General features: G+C 45.7%; 1 protein-coding gene across 17 annotated transcripts in view; it reads left to right on the top strand.

Annotated features, from left to right (window-relative positions):
* Nucleotides 1-17,037, top strand: part of MSI2 (musashi RNA binding protein 2) — a 565,100-nt gene that overhangs the window by 408,481 nt on the left and 139,582 nt on the right. For all 17 annotated transcript variants that reach the window (XM_056864848.1, XM_056864864.1, XM_056864857.1 and 14 more), the window contains exon 8: nt 8,840-8,922. In XM_056864848.1, coding sequence (XP_056720826.1) covers nt 8,840-8,922 — 83 coding nt within the window. The remainder of the gene's footprint in view (nt 1-8,839; nt 8,923-17,037) is intronic.

Below are 17,037 nucleotides of genomic sequence, written 5' to 3'. Positions count from 1 at the left end.
TTCCAGAACTGGACTTTCCTAGGGTGGCCAAAATTTGGATCCCTGTGGTATGCTGGTCTAATCATACCAATAATGATTTAACTCGCTAGAGTCTCCAGATTTCCTGGAATGTCATATTAAGCCAACTAGATCGCACAGAGTCTGACTGCAAAAAGCTGCACAACAGTTAAGCGGCTAAAGGGAAGGAAGAGATGGGAACAGTCTCATTGGAGAAAGGGTAGGGAAATCCTGCCACCACAATGGCAAACTGCCTCTAAGCGTCTCTTGCCTTGAAAATCCTCCTGGGTCACCATAAGTTGGCTGCAGCTTGACAGTATGGTTGCCAGCTCTGAGTTGGGAAATATCTGGAGATTTTGGGGGAGGAGCCTGAGGAAGGTGGGGTTTGAGGAGAGGGGATCAATGGGTATAATGCCATAGAGTCCTCCTTCCAAAGCAGCCATTTTCTCCAGGTGAACTGATCTCTGTCACCTGGAGATCAGTTGTAACAGCGGGAGATCTCCAGCTACTACCTGGAGGTTGGCAACCCAACTTGACAGTGCTTGGAAGAACATGGAAGGCTACCTAGGCTAACTCCTTGCTCTGATCCAGAGTCCACTGTGCTGTGTAAACCATATCTGTTCTACATCTAGTAATCCCCAGTATCTGGATTATAATGTACTTCTGGACAAACCAACTGTGGTTCAAATTCAAATGGTTCATCAGGGAGCCAGGCTCAGTGTGCTGTATGTGCAGAAATGTGAAGTAAAGTCCATCTGGAGGTGGTGGGGGAAAGTGCTGTCAAGTTGCAGCCAGTTTACGGTGACCTAGTAGGGTTTCAGAGGTGGTTTGCCATTGCCTGCCTCTGCTGAGCAACCCTAGACTCCTTTAGTGGTCTTCCATCCAAGTCCTAACCAGGGTCGACCCAGCTTAGCTTCCAAGATCTGAGGAGACCTGCCTAGCCTGGGCCATCCAGATCAGGGCAAAGTCCATATACCTGATTCAAATATCTCCCTTCTTATTTCAAATCTCAACAAGAGTACAACTCTCCCCTATTACCACTTTCAAATGTGCCACAATCATTAATTATAGGAGTCAGTCTGAGGCATGGATTCATGCTGCAAGAAGGTTAAAAATTAGGGATTTTTAATAACTCTACCACTTGTTGATAGCATAGAGCACAAGGATTACTGAGTACCTCAGAAAAGTTCTGTGCCCAAAGTTCACAGAACATGAGTAGCTTTGGCTGGACTCTAGTTTCGAGGTAACCTTTAGAAGTGAATGCAGCAGCTGCTTGTTGGTTGGTGCTGGGAGTTGTAATTGTGCAGATAGGTGTGAGAAGAGGGAAAGGGCAGGTGAAATGACAACTGATGCTTCTTCCAAGCCTATTCAGTGTCTTGGAAATGATGATATTGGAAAACTGCTTTTGACCAGTACTGTTGCATTTGGGGAGATCAGGTTAATCAAGAACATCTGCCATTATTTGCTGTGCTAGATTTCATGAATCTAAGGGGAATTGTATTGAACCATTAGAAGCTGGTCTGAACAATTCCAGTGATACGTTTAAAATTAGTTACCTCTCACTTACCAAGCAAAATATGTGGCTTTCAAGTTAAGATTTCTATAGCTTGCACAGGAATTGAAAACAAATGTATTTTATGAAATGCTGTTAATTGTACAACTTTATAATAAGATTTGTTTTTAATCATGCGGAGAGTCTACAAGCACCCTGTCTGTTTTGTTTTTACTTTGGGGATGGTTTTAATTTTGTGTTTTACAAAACTGCAACCTGATAAGATTCTGTGGAGTAATGTGATGAAGATTTGCAATATCCTAATTGGATGGTAATTGTTAAAGATTTCCTATACTTTGGCTCCATCATCAACCAAAAGGGAGACTGCAACCAAGAAATCAGAAGGAGATTGAGACTGGAAAGGGCAGTCATGAAGGAGCTAGAAAAGATTCTGAAGTGTAAGGATGTGTCACTGGCAACCAAGATCAAGACAATTCATACCACAGAATTCCCCATTACTATGTATGGGTATGAAAGTTGGACAGTGAAGAAAGAAGAAGAGTTGTTTTTTATATGCCGACTTTTATATGCCAACTTTTAAGTGTGCCACTTAAGGGAGACTCAAATTGGCTTACAATCACCTTCCCTTCCCCTCCCCACAACAGACACCCTGTGAGGTAGGTGGGGCTGAGAGAGTGTGACTAGCCCAAGGTCACCCAGCTGGCTTCATGTGGAAGAGTGGGGAAACAAATCCAGTTTACTAGATTAGCCTCCACCGCTCATGTGGAGGAGTGGGGAATCAAACCCGGTTCTCCAGATCGGAGTCCACCGCTCTTAACCACTACACCACGCTGATTCATTTGAAATGTGGTGAGTTTTACAGATACCGTGAACGTGAAAGACAAACCAGGGGGTTCTAGATCAAATCAAACCTGAACTGCCCCTGCCTGAACATTCTGAGAAGACAAGAGTCACTGGAAAAGACAATAATGCTAGGAAACATTGCGGGCAGCAGGAAAAGAGGAAGACACAACAAGAGATGGATTGACTCTATAAAGAAAGCCATGGCCCTCAGTTTGCAAGATCTGAGCAAGGCTGGTAACTAGGGTTCCCAATTGCCCAATAATGGTGGGCAATTGCTTACAGATTGGTTAGGCTGCCCACCGATGCTCAGTTGGTCAGCTGGTGGAACCAAGCTGGAGGAAGGGAGTTGGCGTCCCCTGCACAATGACATCACTTCCAGTTTATGCGGAAGCGCTAGCATCACACTTGGGGGATGCTCTAGCACCAGTTCCCAAAAACTCTATGGAAACCATAGTGTTTTTTTGCTAGTACTAGAGCATCCCCCCGGTGCGATGCCGGCATTTCCACTTAAACCAGAAGTGTCTTCATTGTATAGGCGATGCCAATTGCCACCCCCAAGCCTGCTTCCCTAAACCTTCCGCAATCTACTGGTAATGATAGGACATTTTGGAAGACATTAGTTCATACGTTCACCATGGCCATCAATGCATGGCCGCTTTGTCCCTCCATTCTCCCAGGAATGTAGTGAATTGGTGAGGTTGACACGCATGAGCTTCGCTGAAGCACGTGCTGACCCCTCCCCCTTTCGCTACATCCCCTGGTTTTCCCATTCCTCTGTTGCGATTTAAATGGGAGGCACGCAACAAAAGAAGGAGTTCTCCAGTGTGGGCTCGGCACCCAGGTTGACTCCCCACCAGGAGACTTCTGGGCCCTGGCAGCAGCAGCAGTGGCTCCTTTCCCCACTGGGTAGAAGCTACTGCTCGGCCCCGGCGGGGGCAGCAATGGCGGGACCTTTTCCTCCCCCCCCCTGCACCCCTCTATCTCCCCCTCCCCGCCATGGCTGGAAGCATGCAGCAGCGGCGGCTCCTTTCTCCAGCCACTGCAGCCTCCACTTGCTGCCGGCTGCCCCACCCCTCCACCCGGGGATGGAGGGGTGGAAGAGTGCAAAGCAGTGGCAGCTCCTTCCAGCGCAGCCTTCATGTGCTGGGCCATGTGGAGCTTGAGGAGCAGCGAGGGCAGGAGACGGCAGAAGGAGGGGAGGCCAAGACGCACTCGCACTGTTCCAGGGAGCGCCGGGAGCCCACCAGCCCCAGGGCGTGGAGCTTCTCCAGCAGGGAGGCCGGGCAGCGTGTCCGGAAAGCCGCTTACTCGGGCACCTTGCCCAGGTCCCTGATGCAGCAGGCCAGCTCCCGCATGGCCTGGCCGCAACCTCCACTTGCTGCCAGCCTCTCTTCGCCTCCACCCTGGGACGGCGGGGTGGAGGGGGGGGCGGCAAGGCAAGGCAAAGGGGCAGAGACAGGTGGCAGCAGCAGACTTTTAGAAGTGTGCAACATGAGAGGGACAAACCAACCACTCTCAAACCATGTGTTAATGGCCCATGAGTCAGAAGCGATGATGGCATTTAACACACACACACAATTGGCTGAACATTAAATGCTTGACTGACTGATATTGGCATATTCAGAACTGGCATATTCAGAAAATGGCGCTGTTGCCTTCTTCTGAGGGGAAGAGGCAGGTCAGGGGGGATTCTGCCAGGTAGGATGTTGTTGTGTACAAACCAAGTCTGTTTTGTTTAAAGAGGTATATGCCAACTTTTGATTGAACGATCTTCAGTTGACAATAGATTAAAACAATACAAGAAATACCAAGAGGATTGGTTTTTAATTGAGATTTAAATCACCAAGAACAAGGGCCAATTTAAACCAACATTTTTCATTATTATTTAGATACTTCCTAGATAGTTTCAGAAGGTAACCATGTTAATATGCAGTAAAGTATCTAGTTTCATGTCCTGTAGCTCCTTAGAGACCAAGAGGTTGTTTTGGGGTACAAGCTTTTGTGAGCCAAAGCTCCCTTCATCAAATCTGATGAAGCGAGTTTTGACTCTTGAAAGCTCATACCCCTAAAATCTTGTTCATCTCTAAGGTGCTACTGGTCTGGAATGTAGCTGTTCCTAAATGTGTGTGTGTAAAGTGCCGTCAAGTCACAGCCGACTTATGGCGACTCCTTTTGGGGTTTTCATGGCAAGAGACTAACAGAGGTGGTTTGCCAGTGCCTTCCTCTGCGCAGCAACCCTGGCCTTCCTTGGTGGTCCCCCATCCGAATACTAACCAGGGCTGACCCTGCTTAGCTTCTGAGATCTGACGAGATCAGGCTAGCCTGGGCCATCCAGGTAAGGGCGTTCCTAAATAGAGGTGCCTAATAGTTGGTTTGCTGTAACCGTAAAATATATATCGATTTAAAATGGCATAGAGCATTTATAGAACTTGAGAGGGTATAAATTTCTTAAATGTTTGATGCAATATTTTTGATATTTTAGAAAAGGATCTACAATGCCTGGCTCATTTTTAGATAACTTAAATGCTCACTGCTCCAAATACAGCCAACAGCCACAGCAGGACTTATTAGGCTGGTTGTTGGCTGGACTCTCCCCTTGCAGGGGCTGTTTCTTTCCAATGTTTCTTTCTGCTTTAAACTGCCCCTTCTCCCTGTGAAAAAGCAAATAGCATCATTCAAAAGCAAATGTTGACGGAAACGTCTGGTCAGACAGGTGTTCTCCATGACATGGGAGGTAAATGTTATTTGCCTGAGGTAGGTAGATAGGTAGGTGGGTGGATAGATAGATAGATAGATAGATAGATAGATAGATAGATAGATAGATAGATAGATAGATAATTTATTTACGGCCCTTAGCCAGATAAAACAGAAAACATGGGCTAATAAATTCTTACAAACAAAGAATTACAGTCCGAGTCTTATAACACTTAAAAGAAAATTACAGCTGGGACACATCTGTCAATTGCGCTAAGAGGCTGTTCTATGGCGTCAAATTTTCATTGCTGCCATGCAAAATTTCACAACCTGAAGAGTGATTGAAGGATTATCCCCTTGTAGGAGCATCTCAATCCTTTCTCCTGCCCTGTCAGGTCCCATTCTCGATAAGAGGGGCTCAATAAACTTCAAACGGTGTAATGTATAAAAATTGTCGTTCAGGAGGGCATGCTCAACAGTTTCTAAGTCCCCTGGTTTGCAAGGGCAGAATCTCTCCTCCCAGGGTATCCTCTTAAATTTCCCCTCTAGCATAGCAGAAGGTAAGGCTGCACATCTGGCCAGGGTAAAGGCCCTTCTATAATTATTTATCTCTAAATAGTGGAGATAGGCTGCTGGTTCTAGGATGTATTTAGAATGGAGGGGTGCCATGAATAGAGGCGCCCTTGCTAAATCTGCTTGTCTCTCAATATCTTTAATCCTTTGGAATATAATTAATTTAGCTTGTTCCCACTCTAACTGAAGTAGTGCTAGAGGTGTAAACCCAAGTTATTTAATTTGTCTATTTGCCTGAGGGTTATAATTATTATGCTGAGCAATTGCAGAGGTCAGGGAATCCCCAGGCACAAAACAGGTCAACCAGAGAGACCAGTGGGTAACAAGGGGGTGGCAGAGTTGTGTGACTAGCTAGTCCCTCTCCTTTAGTATCAAGCTATGATAATGCAAATAACATGAGCCATTTTATTGTATTATGTCTGATCAAGACGTTTTCCCCACAGTTCTTTCTTTACTTAGAAAGGCAGCCTTTCATAAGCTCATAAGAGGGTCATGAATTCAGTTTTAACAGGGTTTTGTTTGCATTAACTTCAGATATTATATTAAACAAGCTTTGTAAAAAAGGAATTTCTTTTAGCTGAATCTTTTAAAAAAAACTGAGGTAAATTTAAAAAAAAACGTGATTCACCCACTGGAAAAATATTTTTGTTGGTCTTTAAGGTGCTACTGGACTCTTGCTCTTTTCTACCACTGGAAAAGGCAGCTTCATACCGAACGTGGTTTCTAGTCCATCTTTTACAGGTGAAGTAACTACTCAGGGGCACATGAGGTTGAAGCCTCTCCCCTGCTGTCCTTCAGTGGGCTTACAGTGAGCCTGGGGGGAGTAGCCCTTCCGTTTTGCCTCCCCACAACGTGATGATGTGTTGGTGGACAGAGAGAAGGTTGATAAAAAGGCAGATTTGTAAATGTGGCATATGTAGCATTCTGAGCCAGAGTTCCCATCTGTATTTCCCACTCTGCTGTTTCCCAGTTTTTAATTATACTCGGGAGTATCGGACCTGTTTTTGCTTTTGTGACTCTACAGAGAGTTATTTGTGTGAATCATTTTATCAGACTGATGCCATGTAGTGGTTTATTTTAAATACTTCAGTGTCACCTCATGACATCTTACTTATGGCGTTTTTATCTTGCCCGTCTCCCGAAGAGCTGAGAGTGCCACGTAGTGTTCTCTCCTCCACTCCTTTATCCTCAAAGTAACCTTGTGAGGCAGGACAGTCTGACAGAGAATGGCTAGCCCAAAGTTATCCAGTGAGTGTCATGGTTGAGTGGGGGTTTGAACCCAGGTCTCCCCAGGCCTAGGCCACACTACCTTGCCCATTTTTTTTGCAAGTGAGGAGTTCGGCATGGGAGTTATCAGGCTGAGAACATAATTAACACTTATATAGTTCTTAAAGTAGTTTCTAGACAATAACATTCGGTAACAGAATAAAAGCCATTAATAAGTAAAGTATGTTATTGGGAAGATGGCTCCATCATTATTAGGAATGCAATCTAGCTAAACCAGATGCTTTAATAGATAAAGCAAGGGGTTAGAAGGGTATAATGTAAAATATTATTGATAAGTGGCATTTTTTGAAATTCTGCATGTGTGAATACCCTGGTAGAAAGATACATTTTTGTAATGTGTTTTAATTACTGATAAAAGTATGAAAAGACTAAAACTGTATAAACCAGACTTACAAGGAAGCAACACCAACATCAAAACCCTAGGGAGTGAGGGAAGAAGACATGAGCAAAACAAGCAAAACCCCCAAACATGCATTTCCATGATCTGGGCAAACTAGAATATGACTCCTAAACCTTACAAGTGTCAAATGCCAGGCAAATGAGTGTGTGTGTGAAGGGGAGTTCCACAGGTGAGGCACCACAACCAAAAAGACCCTGTCTCTGATAGGCACTACCATTCCCTCAAGAGGCAAGATGTATAGAGTAGGACCCATGCTGAAGAGATTCACAGTCAGGCAGTTTCATGTTTTCTTTCTTGAGCTCCAGTTGCCACATGGAGTGCAGACTGCGAGTCTGTGGTGTGTTGAATTTCTGTCCTGTTAGTAGCTGCCAAGATTCTCATGGCACTGTATTGGGAAGCGGGCTCTATTCTATAGGTTCACCCAGGGAGCTGTCACTGTATTTTAATGGGTTTCTATATTTATTCCTTCATTGAGCGGGAGCCAGAAACGTGACAGTGGATCTCCTCCTCCTTCCCTACTCCCCTGAAGAGGCATGTGTGGGAATCATTATGCAGACTTGGAGCTGGCTGCCAAAAACCTTCAGCTTGGTTTTGCCTGGCATGCTGAAGACCTGACAGGGTAAACACAAGAGTTTAGCTGACGGGCAGACAGCAGGCATCAAACAATCTTAAACTGGCCTGAATCAGGCACGGCATTTGAAGTGGCAGTGCAGAAAAGATGAGTGATCTGAGAGGCCTTCAACTTTCATAGTTCCTTAAATGCCTCAGGATATCCTGATGAGGTATTAGAGGAAGTAATTCAGGAAGAAAAGAGACAAATAGCCACCTTTGGATCTTGGCTGACCCTTAGGGTTGAACTGCCGCAGACAGCAGAAAGGACAGCCTGGGACCTACATAGAGCCAAGGTGCGCTGATTATCCCAACGGCTTTCCAGGTAGAGCAAAGCTGCCCTGTTTGAACCCGTATAAATAAAACACGAGCTTTGTGTGTGTGTGTGTTTTCTGAGAGGCATACTTGCTCAGAGCTGCAATGTGTTTGTAAAACCAGTGCTGCTAACTAATGATTCATCAATATTCCTTTTCTAGTGACCCTTTTCCTCCCACCCCTTGCTGCTTAATGAGATGTCCATAATGGGGAAAGTCCCATTGGGTTTAAGCTACTGCTGAAGCCTCTACAGCTTCTTGGACGGATGGAAAATCTATGAAGGAAATTATGGCTCATAACACTATAGTTGCAGCAGAGATTTATTGTCCTTTTTATTTAATGTTTCATCTACCCTATCCCAGGCAAATAACTATTTAAATTTATGGGGAAATTAGAGGGTGGAGAAAATATATAACTCTGGCAGCCCCCCTGTTGACTTAATCCATGTTAATCATAATATTTTTTTCTTTAAAAGTTTGACACACACATCTCTGTATTGATTTGTGAATACATGTTTGTATCCTCCATGCCTTAAAAATATTTTGCAGGCAACCCAACAGAAAGCAAACCCCATTTAATGTACCTTTCTCTCTTGTTTTTTTTAATAGGCTTTGGCTTTGTAACTTTTGAGAATGAAGATGTGGTCGAAAAAGTCTGTGAAATCCATTTTCATGAAATCAATAATAAAATGGTAAGTTTTCTTGGCATGCATCTCACCTTTTGAGGAGCATCTTTCTGTCTTCCCAGGACAGAAGGGGGGTGTCTGTCTTGCATGGGTTGTTGCTGACTTAATAAAATCACGCTTTTAGACATACACTGCCAGGTATTTTAGCATTCAAAAGGATATTAGCAGCACTTATTGACGCTGGAGCACCATCCACCAAACCTCAGAGCATGTGGGGGAGTGTGTGATGGGTGCCTTTGTCTAAGAAGGCCCATAATCATCAAGGTCTGTGCTGTCTCCTCTTCCTGGTAGCAGTTCTCCTGGGTCTTCTTTCTGGGCCCTTGCAATCTGAGATCCTTGAAGTGGAGATGCCAAGGATTGAACTGGAACCTTTGGCATGCAGAGCAAATGCTCTACCATTGAGTAGTACAGAGATGCTGCATGTGATGTGGTCTGACTACACAAGCAACCTTGAACTGCTGGGACTGGGGCAAGGCTGCCTGCACCAGGCTTGATGTGACTATGCAAGATTTTCAAGAGAATTCTGCCTGTCATTGGCACGGCTGAACTGAGCAGCTCCCATGGCTCTGCCTTGTTGTCCCACCCTGGATCCCCATCTTGGGCGGCTCCAGGGCCGTTTTAACTTTGCAAAGGCCACCCTACACCTTTTCAAAGTTTGCCTCCCACTGGAAGCTTGCCACTAAAGGCGCCCCACAGAATACCCCAGAGAGGCCGTATCTCCCCCCCGACTCTCTGCTGTGCCTTGTGAGTTCACAGTCGAGGCTCCTCGTTCCAGAGAGTTTCTGTCCCCTCTGTGCCAGCGGTGAGATTATGACATCATCAGACCTCTCGGCTTTTGGGCCGCTGTTTCAAAAACAAAAAGCGAGTGCCTCAGATTACCAAGAGAAGGGGATCTAGGAAAACTGCCCTGCATTTTAAGACGTGCTGTAACTTTTAGCTAAAATAGTCCCCTGCCTTTGTCAGACGACTTCTGCTTCTCAAACTTGCATTCAGAGAGGCATTATATATTGGTCTGAGATGTGTTCAGAGACTCTAAATTCAATAATAGGGCTTTTAGGCTGGATAAGATCAAAGCAATCTCTTTAGCATATGCTAGAGGCTGATTCAATATTTGACTTGCTAATTTTTCCCAGGGCTCTAAAATAATATCCCTTGCATTGTTCCTGACTGCACAATATGCATCTGAAACTAAAATAACAGGTCCTTTTTTAATGCTATGTGTTGAGATGTCAACACTGGACTAGGAAGGTGCAGCTGCATGAGGAAGCAATCTGGATGCGTTGAGTCCATTAACGTTAGCATGCGAAACTCACACAGCTGGTCCTAGACGACTGGCTGGGTTGTTCATTTATATTTTCTTGCTGCAAACTACATTTTTCTGTATGAGTCTCCAGTAATACTTAAAAGTGTAGAGTGGAACAAATAAAAAGTGTACTGGAAAATAGACATACAAGCATACATACCTACGCTTCTCTTTTAGTCAACACTTAATCTGTAGACAGCACAGAATACCCACCTGCTTTCCATCATTTTTGTATTATTAAATTAAAAGGTCTTGCTGATGAATGATTTGCAGATTGCAGGGTCAGGCCAAGCTATCTGATACTGGAGTTCCATGGTTCATGTGAACTGTGATTTCACACAACACAAGCCTTTATTGGTAGATAGATTGTTTATTTGTTTATTGGTAGATAAAACAAGATACATGGAGCCTTTATTGGTATATAAAAGGAAGAACATACATTTGTGTAAAACTGAGTACAAATAAATAAAATTGGATAAAACCATCCCAAATCAGCCATTAAGGAAAGAACTGGGATTTCAGCAGTGTAGCTTTCACGCTTCTGCCATTTCCTTAATCAGGAATCGTGCCCCTGGGTTGTCGTAGTCCCGGGTAGAAGAAATGCAGGTACCCTGTTGTGCCTGTCTTTTATCCCTACTGGGGTTTAAAGCACTCCCAGCTGCGGGGGGGGGGGGGATTTCCAGTCAGGAAAATGGTGCATGACAAAGAGTTAACCCCCTTCCCTCTTGCCAAGGCATTAGTTCAGATCAGTACCCCTGCAACTGCTTTTTGAGGGCCAAGCAGTACCCCTCATTCCAGTCATGGAATTCCCTCGTCAGGTCTAGTTTGGCCCTAGGGCTGATGAAGACAGATGCTGGTGTTTTCAGAGAGCTGATGGTGGTCTAGACAGGAGGATCAGTGTGTGTGGTATATACACATGTCCCACTTTTCCTTCTGGTCAAACAGAACTGGTAGGTTTTTTGCATGGTTTCATAAAACCACCAGCATGTATGAGATGAAGGAAATGTGCACATATACCCAATGGCAGTGACATTTTTCAAACCACTTTTATTTTATGAAAACATTTCTATTGTATGTGTTCCCAACCATCCCATGTGAATCACAAGACCAACTTTTAACAGATTTTAGAATCACATATAAAAATCAGCAATAAACCAAATGTGCCAGAATACAGTTGCACCAACCAGCAGCATAGAAATCAGGTACCTAGCCAATGACAATATCACCTAGCCTCAATGCGTTAATTCAGCCTTCATAAAGAAAAGGTAAAAATAAAGGTCCCCTGTGCAAGCACCGGGTCATTCCTGACCCATGGGATGACGTCACATCCCGACGTCTCCTAGGCAGACTTTGTTTACTGGTTGGTTTGCCAGTGCCTTCCCCAGTCATCTTCCCTTTACCCCCAGCAAGCTGGGTACTCATTTTACCGACCTCTGAAGGATGGAAGGCTGAGTCGACCTTGAGCCAGCTACCTGAAACTGACTCCCGTCAGGATCGAACTCAGGTTGTGAGCAGAGCTTGGACTGCAGTACTGCAGCTTACCACTCTGCGCCATGGAACACCCTCCTAAAAACACCATTTCCCACTGATGCCAGAACATAGCTAGGCAGTCCATTCCAATGTAGTGACGTTTCTTTAGAAAAGGCCCCTTCATACCTCTGACAATGGAGGCAGACAGAGAAGATAAACTCAGTGCCCGGCAGGTCTGTTTCAGGTCCGTCTCCAGCTTAAAGTATTTCTTCATGAGCCTAGATTTGTGTAACATGGGTTGCCGTTTCAGGCAGCCCCATAGGCCTGGGCCACAGTGTTTTATACCAGGAATCTGTTGCGGACGTGTGTTCACCTGGAAACCCCCTATGCAGCCGACCTCCAAGACTTTTCCCCGGAGAGGCAATGATAGCCTGCAGCCAGTCAGGCCGTTGTAGCTGAACGATGTCAACTAAACATGACGCATTAAAGGCCTTAACAGTTCCAGGCTTTGTGGTTCGATTTCAGGATTGTCATCATTTTCTTCACTCCATTGATATGGACGCCAGTCATTTGGTGGGATGGGTAATGGGACAGCAATTGCTGGGTTGGGAAGAAAGAAAATGATATTGCGAGAGAGGTTGGCCTCAGTGCTGTCTGGCAGAAAAATGACAGCCAGAAACCTGTAGCCAGAGACACTTAAACTGATCCGTTCCTTTTGGGTAAGTGGCGCAGCTGTTGCGGACTCGCGACCAAATGTGCATCCAAATGACTGCACGTCAGGGGCGGATGTCTTGGGGCTGGGAGGGGGGTTGCCATCTGTGGCCTGACCATTTCCTTCTGCCCTGCAGCTGTTCCCCTCCTTCCCAGCTTGGCCTCAGTTTTAGTCAACGGGCACAAGGTTTAATGAGCATATATTGAAATGAATTAGCATATGCAAATCAGCAGTGGCTGGGAGAGTGGTCTGTGGTGGCCACCTTCCTGGCAGTTAATGAAAGTGTTTCGTCCTCATGTCAAAGATGCACAGTCTAAAGTAGACAAAGCCACTTCTCCACCTGCCTTCCCTCCTTTTGAATAAACCAGTCAGGTTAAATCCAACCAATGTTTCAGCTGGTGAAAGCAGAAGGAGAGATTCCCCTTTGACCATAAAAAAGGCTGTCCTTGGGATCATGGGACTTACATGGACATAAGCCATAAGGGTCAGGGGCTATAGTAAGGAGAGAAATTGGGCAGGATTGAGTGGAAAAGCTGGTTGGATCCAACCCTTCCTTTTTCCCAGCCTTGTTCTCTTATTCCTAGTACATTGTCTAAAATGTGAAAAGCCTATCACAAAGGTTTATATGTTCTAAACTAAAATCTCACCGTGAGTTAATATATCCTTTGCGGGGGGGACTAGTGGTGCTTATACAATACTTGAGAGGAGGAGGAGAAGGAGGAGGAGGAGGAGCATCTCATGGTAATCATTCCAGGCTTAGGACTGATCTTGCCAGATTTTCCAATATGGTAGCTGGGAGTTGCTACTTCTGACACATACTTCCAATACAATTTTTCTGAACTCTCACACATCTTCCTCCTGCCCAAGTTGTCTTGGATTGGCAAGAAGTCCAGTGAGACAAGTGCAGCCAGGGGTCATGCAGTCCAGCATGCTTACAAAACATTCTAGGCGCGTATGGCCATATTCAAGAAGGATTAATGACTGCTTCTGTCTTGGCCATGGCTACCCAAACTTTCTACTGTTGCAGAGTATGTTTTGTTGCATTCAAGGTGGCAGCTTTGATATCTGGCTGATCTCATTACTTTGGGGTTTTCTCACCCAAACATAGAAAGATATGAAAGAATTTGATTCAGGTTGTGGGGACACCATGACTCAGCCATCTTTAGTTAGTTTGCTTCCTGGCTTCATTACAGTGTTTCCCAGCTCTCTGGGCAAGTTGAGTGAAGGAAGGAGAGCTTTGATTAGAGAGAAGTATTGGCAAATGAACCTGCTTTTCTAACATGCTACAGTCCTCACATAGCGCTACACACAAAAAGGAAATTGTCTCTTGTGAAAATCATGGAACTTGGCATATTAATATGTTGCCTGAAAGCCAGCCTTCTCTTTGAAGTGGTGATGGTTTTCCCCAGATGTAATGAAACACCCTTGTGTGGACTGCATCCCCCCAGTCTCCTACTAGGTGCCAGCCTCTGGCTGGCAATCTTGCTTTCCCTTCTGGGAAAGACTTTGGCCTTTTCCATTTAGGAAAGAGATTGCTAAAGGATATGAAGCAGTGGTCTCAAACCTTTTTGAGCCAGTGACCCCCTCTGGAATTCTGACACAAGGTGGTGAGCAAAACCACACAATGGCTGCCACAGGAAGGTGAGCCAACCATAAAAAGCTGCAACTGGAGGAGCGGGAACCACCCACAAAATGGCTGCCACAAGAGGTGGCGCCAACCCACATCATGTTTGAAAGTGAGGTTATACATAACTCTAATAGTAACTCTTCAACATTTCAGGTAGAAGCTCTGCTTAAAAGGAAAGGATGCCTTTTAAAATGAACATTTTGTTTTAAAATATTTTCTTGCATACCTTCAATCACACAGTGAAGTTCTCTGTTCTGTAGTGGCAGCTGCTGCCAAAGCAATGTTTTTAAAGATCTGCTCAGCCAATCAGATCTCCAGTGGCAAATCAGAGATCCTGCTGGGCAAAAGCCACATCTGGCCCTGACCACTTCCTAAAAACACTTGGCAGGTGCCAGGAAAGGGACCAGCAGGTACCATGCTTCCATGGGTGCCACTTTGGAGATCCTGATGTGGTGGATTATAAAATTACAACTGCGGGGGCCTGCAAGGACTTCTGGGGGCATCTCATTTCTCCCTCCTCCACAATTGCCTCTTTTCCTTCCCCCAAAGCCCCCATATTCTCCCCTTTTCCTGCTTCCTTCTCTCTTTCCCACCCACCAGCCAACTTACCTTCTTCAGGTTTCCCTCCTTTCCTCCCTCTGGCAACCTCTACCCAGGAAAACTATGGCCCAGTTGTAGGGTGTGGGCCACCACCTGGGCCAGGTTGGACCCCGTTGCACAATGTGGAACCTGCAAGGGCACAGCACTTTCCCCTGTATACTCCTCCCCACATTCTTCTTCTTTCCCTCTTCCTGGCAATCCTAATATCCTCATATTTCATTGCTTCCTTCTATCCTCCCCACCCACCAACCAAGCAACCTTTTATCTGCTCTCCAACTATATTTATTATTTATTTACTCCATTTATACTACTGCTTTTTCCCCAGTAGTGACCCAAAATAGCTTATGTAACTCTCCTCTCCTCCATTTTATCTTCCCAACAAACCTGTGAGGTGGGTTAGGCTGAGAATGTGTCATTGGCCCAAGATCAACCAGTGAGCTTCCACAGCAGAGTAATGATTTGAACTTGGGTCTCTCAGATCATAGTCTGAAACTCTAACCACTACTCCACACTCATTTTCATGGGGTGGCTGCTCATTACTGTTCAACAGCAGCCACCCCATGAAAATGAGTGTGGAGTAGTGGTTAGAGTGAATCATGCAAGTTGCATGGTATCAATTCATCTGGTGGTTGCTACTGGGACTGGCCCTGATGAGTCTTTCCTCAAGGCCAAAACAGTCCTGGAAAGGGCCCTTCCTCTTCCCCGTGTTTTACTGACAGAAACCAAGGCTTGAAATCAGGCAATACTGTTGTAGCTGCCTGGTAACAGCCACTGGAGGCACTGGTTTCTTAGAGCTGCAGGTGCTGCTTCTAATTATTTTGGGGGTTATTAACCTCCCAATGTATTCTTTTTTAGGTCTTTCTGCAAACCTGGGGCTTTTTTCAGGCTTCTAGAAATATATGTCTCCTCTGTTCATGGTTCCAGTCTCTGGATTTAAGTATTCACAGATCTGACCATGTTCAAATCCGATCTATTGACACATGCTTTGGAAGCAGATAGAGAGAAGGCTCCCCTCCATCTCCCATACTACAAGAATATGGGGCTCACCAAATGAAATTAATGTGGAGTGGATTCAGGTCAGACAAAAGAAAGTTTTCCTTCATATCATTATTCTACAGAATCCACTTTCACAGGATGTAGCAACGGCCTGTAGCTGAGGTGGCTTTACAAGAGGGTTAGACAGATTCATGGAAGATGGTTCCATTCATGTTCAGAGGCACTGAATACCAGTTGCTGGTGGGGGGGGCAACAACTGGGGGAGACTTGGACTTCGATGTTGTGGTTTGTTGGCTTTTCAAGGCCATCTGGTGGATAACAATTGAAAACATTATATTGGACTGGATGGAACTTTGGTCTGATCTAACAGAACTCTTACTCTGTTGTGCCTGGCTGACACGTTGAAGGCACTGAGGTGGTGAGTTGACAGAAACCTGAGGCGGTAGAATAGACTGTATCACTTCATCGTGTAGGTGGAGGATTGTGTTCTGGAATGTTCCTCTATGTTAGAATCTTCATGTATACAAACAATCTGGAGATCTATTTTGCAAAGGAATATTTAGAGCTGGAATCCACCAGCAGCAGCCTGAAGTAGTCTGTTCATCTGCGTGGCTTCTATGCAGTCCCACATTGGGGGACTGTGCAGGCGCAGGCCAGCCACGGATAAGATTTGTCAGCTTCTAGCAAAATCTAAAAGAGTGCTCCCCCTCCCCTTGGGGCATGCAATCTTCCCGCCCCTCGGTCACATGACCCAAGGGGGAGGGAGCACTCTTCCCTCCAGTTCTCTTTCTGCCGCCACGGAGAGAGAACGTGTTAGCTTTGTCTCTAGCCATGGAGTCCAAGAAAGCTCCACTTTTCAAGAAATGTACCTCCTGTGGTACTAAGGTGGCGAAGAATGATCCTCACCTTGAATGCCTCCTTTGTTTGGGGGAAGGCCATATTCCTGCAACTTGTAAAAGTTGCTCCAAACTCACCAACAAGGCCTTGAGGGTTCGGTCCACTCGCCTGCTCTCTCATCTTTATAAGGAGTCTCTTCGCCCACGAGGTCAATCTGCTGAGCCTGGTCCTTCGACTGGTAAGCCACAATCCGAACCGGGTCCCCCAACAAAAAAATCCAAGCGGGGTGGCCCTTCTAAGAGGCCCTCGTCGGTCGTTGTTCGTCCGGCAAAGTTTATTGCTCCGGGTTCGCAAGATGGCCACGGCCGCGGCTCTTCGCGCCATGCGTCCCGCTCCAGATCGCCTCGGCGCCGATCACCTTCGCGTTCGCCGAAGTCTCTTCGACGCTGATCACCCTCGGCTTCTCCTCGACACCAATCTCAAACCAAAGAGTCTCAACCATCGGCGTCGCTCACCTCCGAAGTAGCTGTGCAGCAGCCCATTACCATCGAAGATTCGCCTCCTCATTCCCTGGCT

This window comes from Euleptes europaea, chromosome 19 (assembly GCF_029931775.1).
Source record: "Euleptes europaea isolate rEulEur1 chromosome 19, rEulEur1.hap1, whole genome shotgun sequence".
In the NCBI taxonomy this organism is placed as follows: domain Eukaryota; kingdom Metazoa; phylum Chordata; class Lepidosauria; order Squamata; family Sphaerodactylidae; genus Euleptes; species Euleptes europaea.
This window is presented reverse-complemented; position numbering and strand designations above follow the sequence as displayed.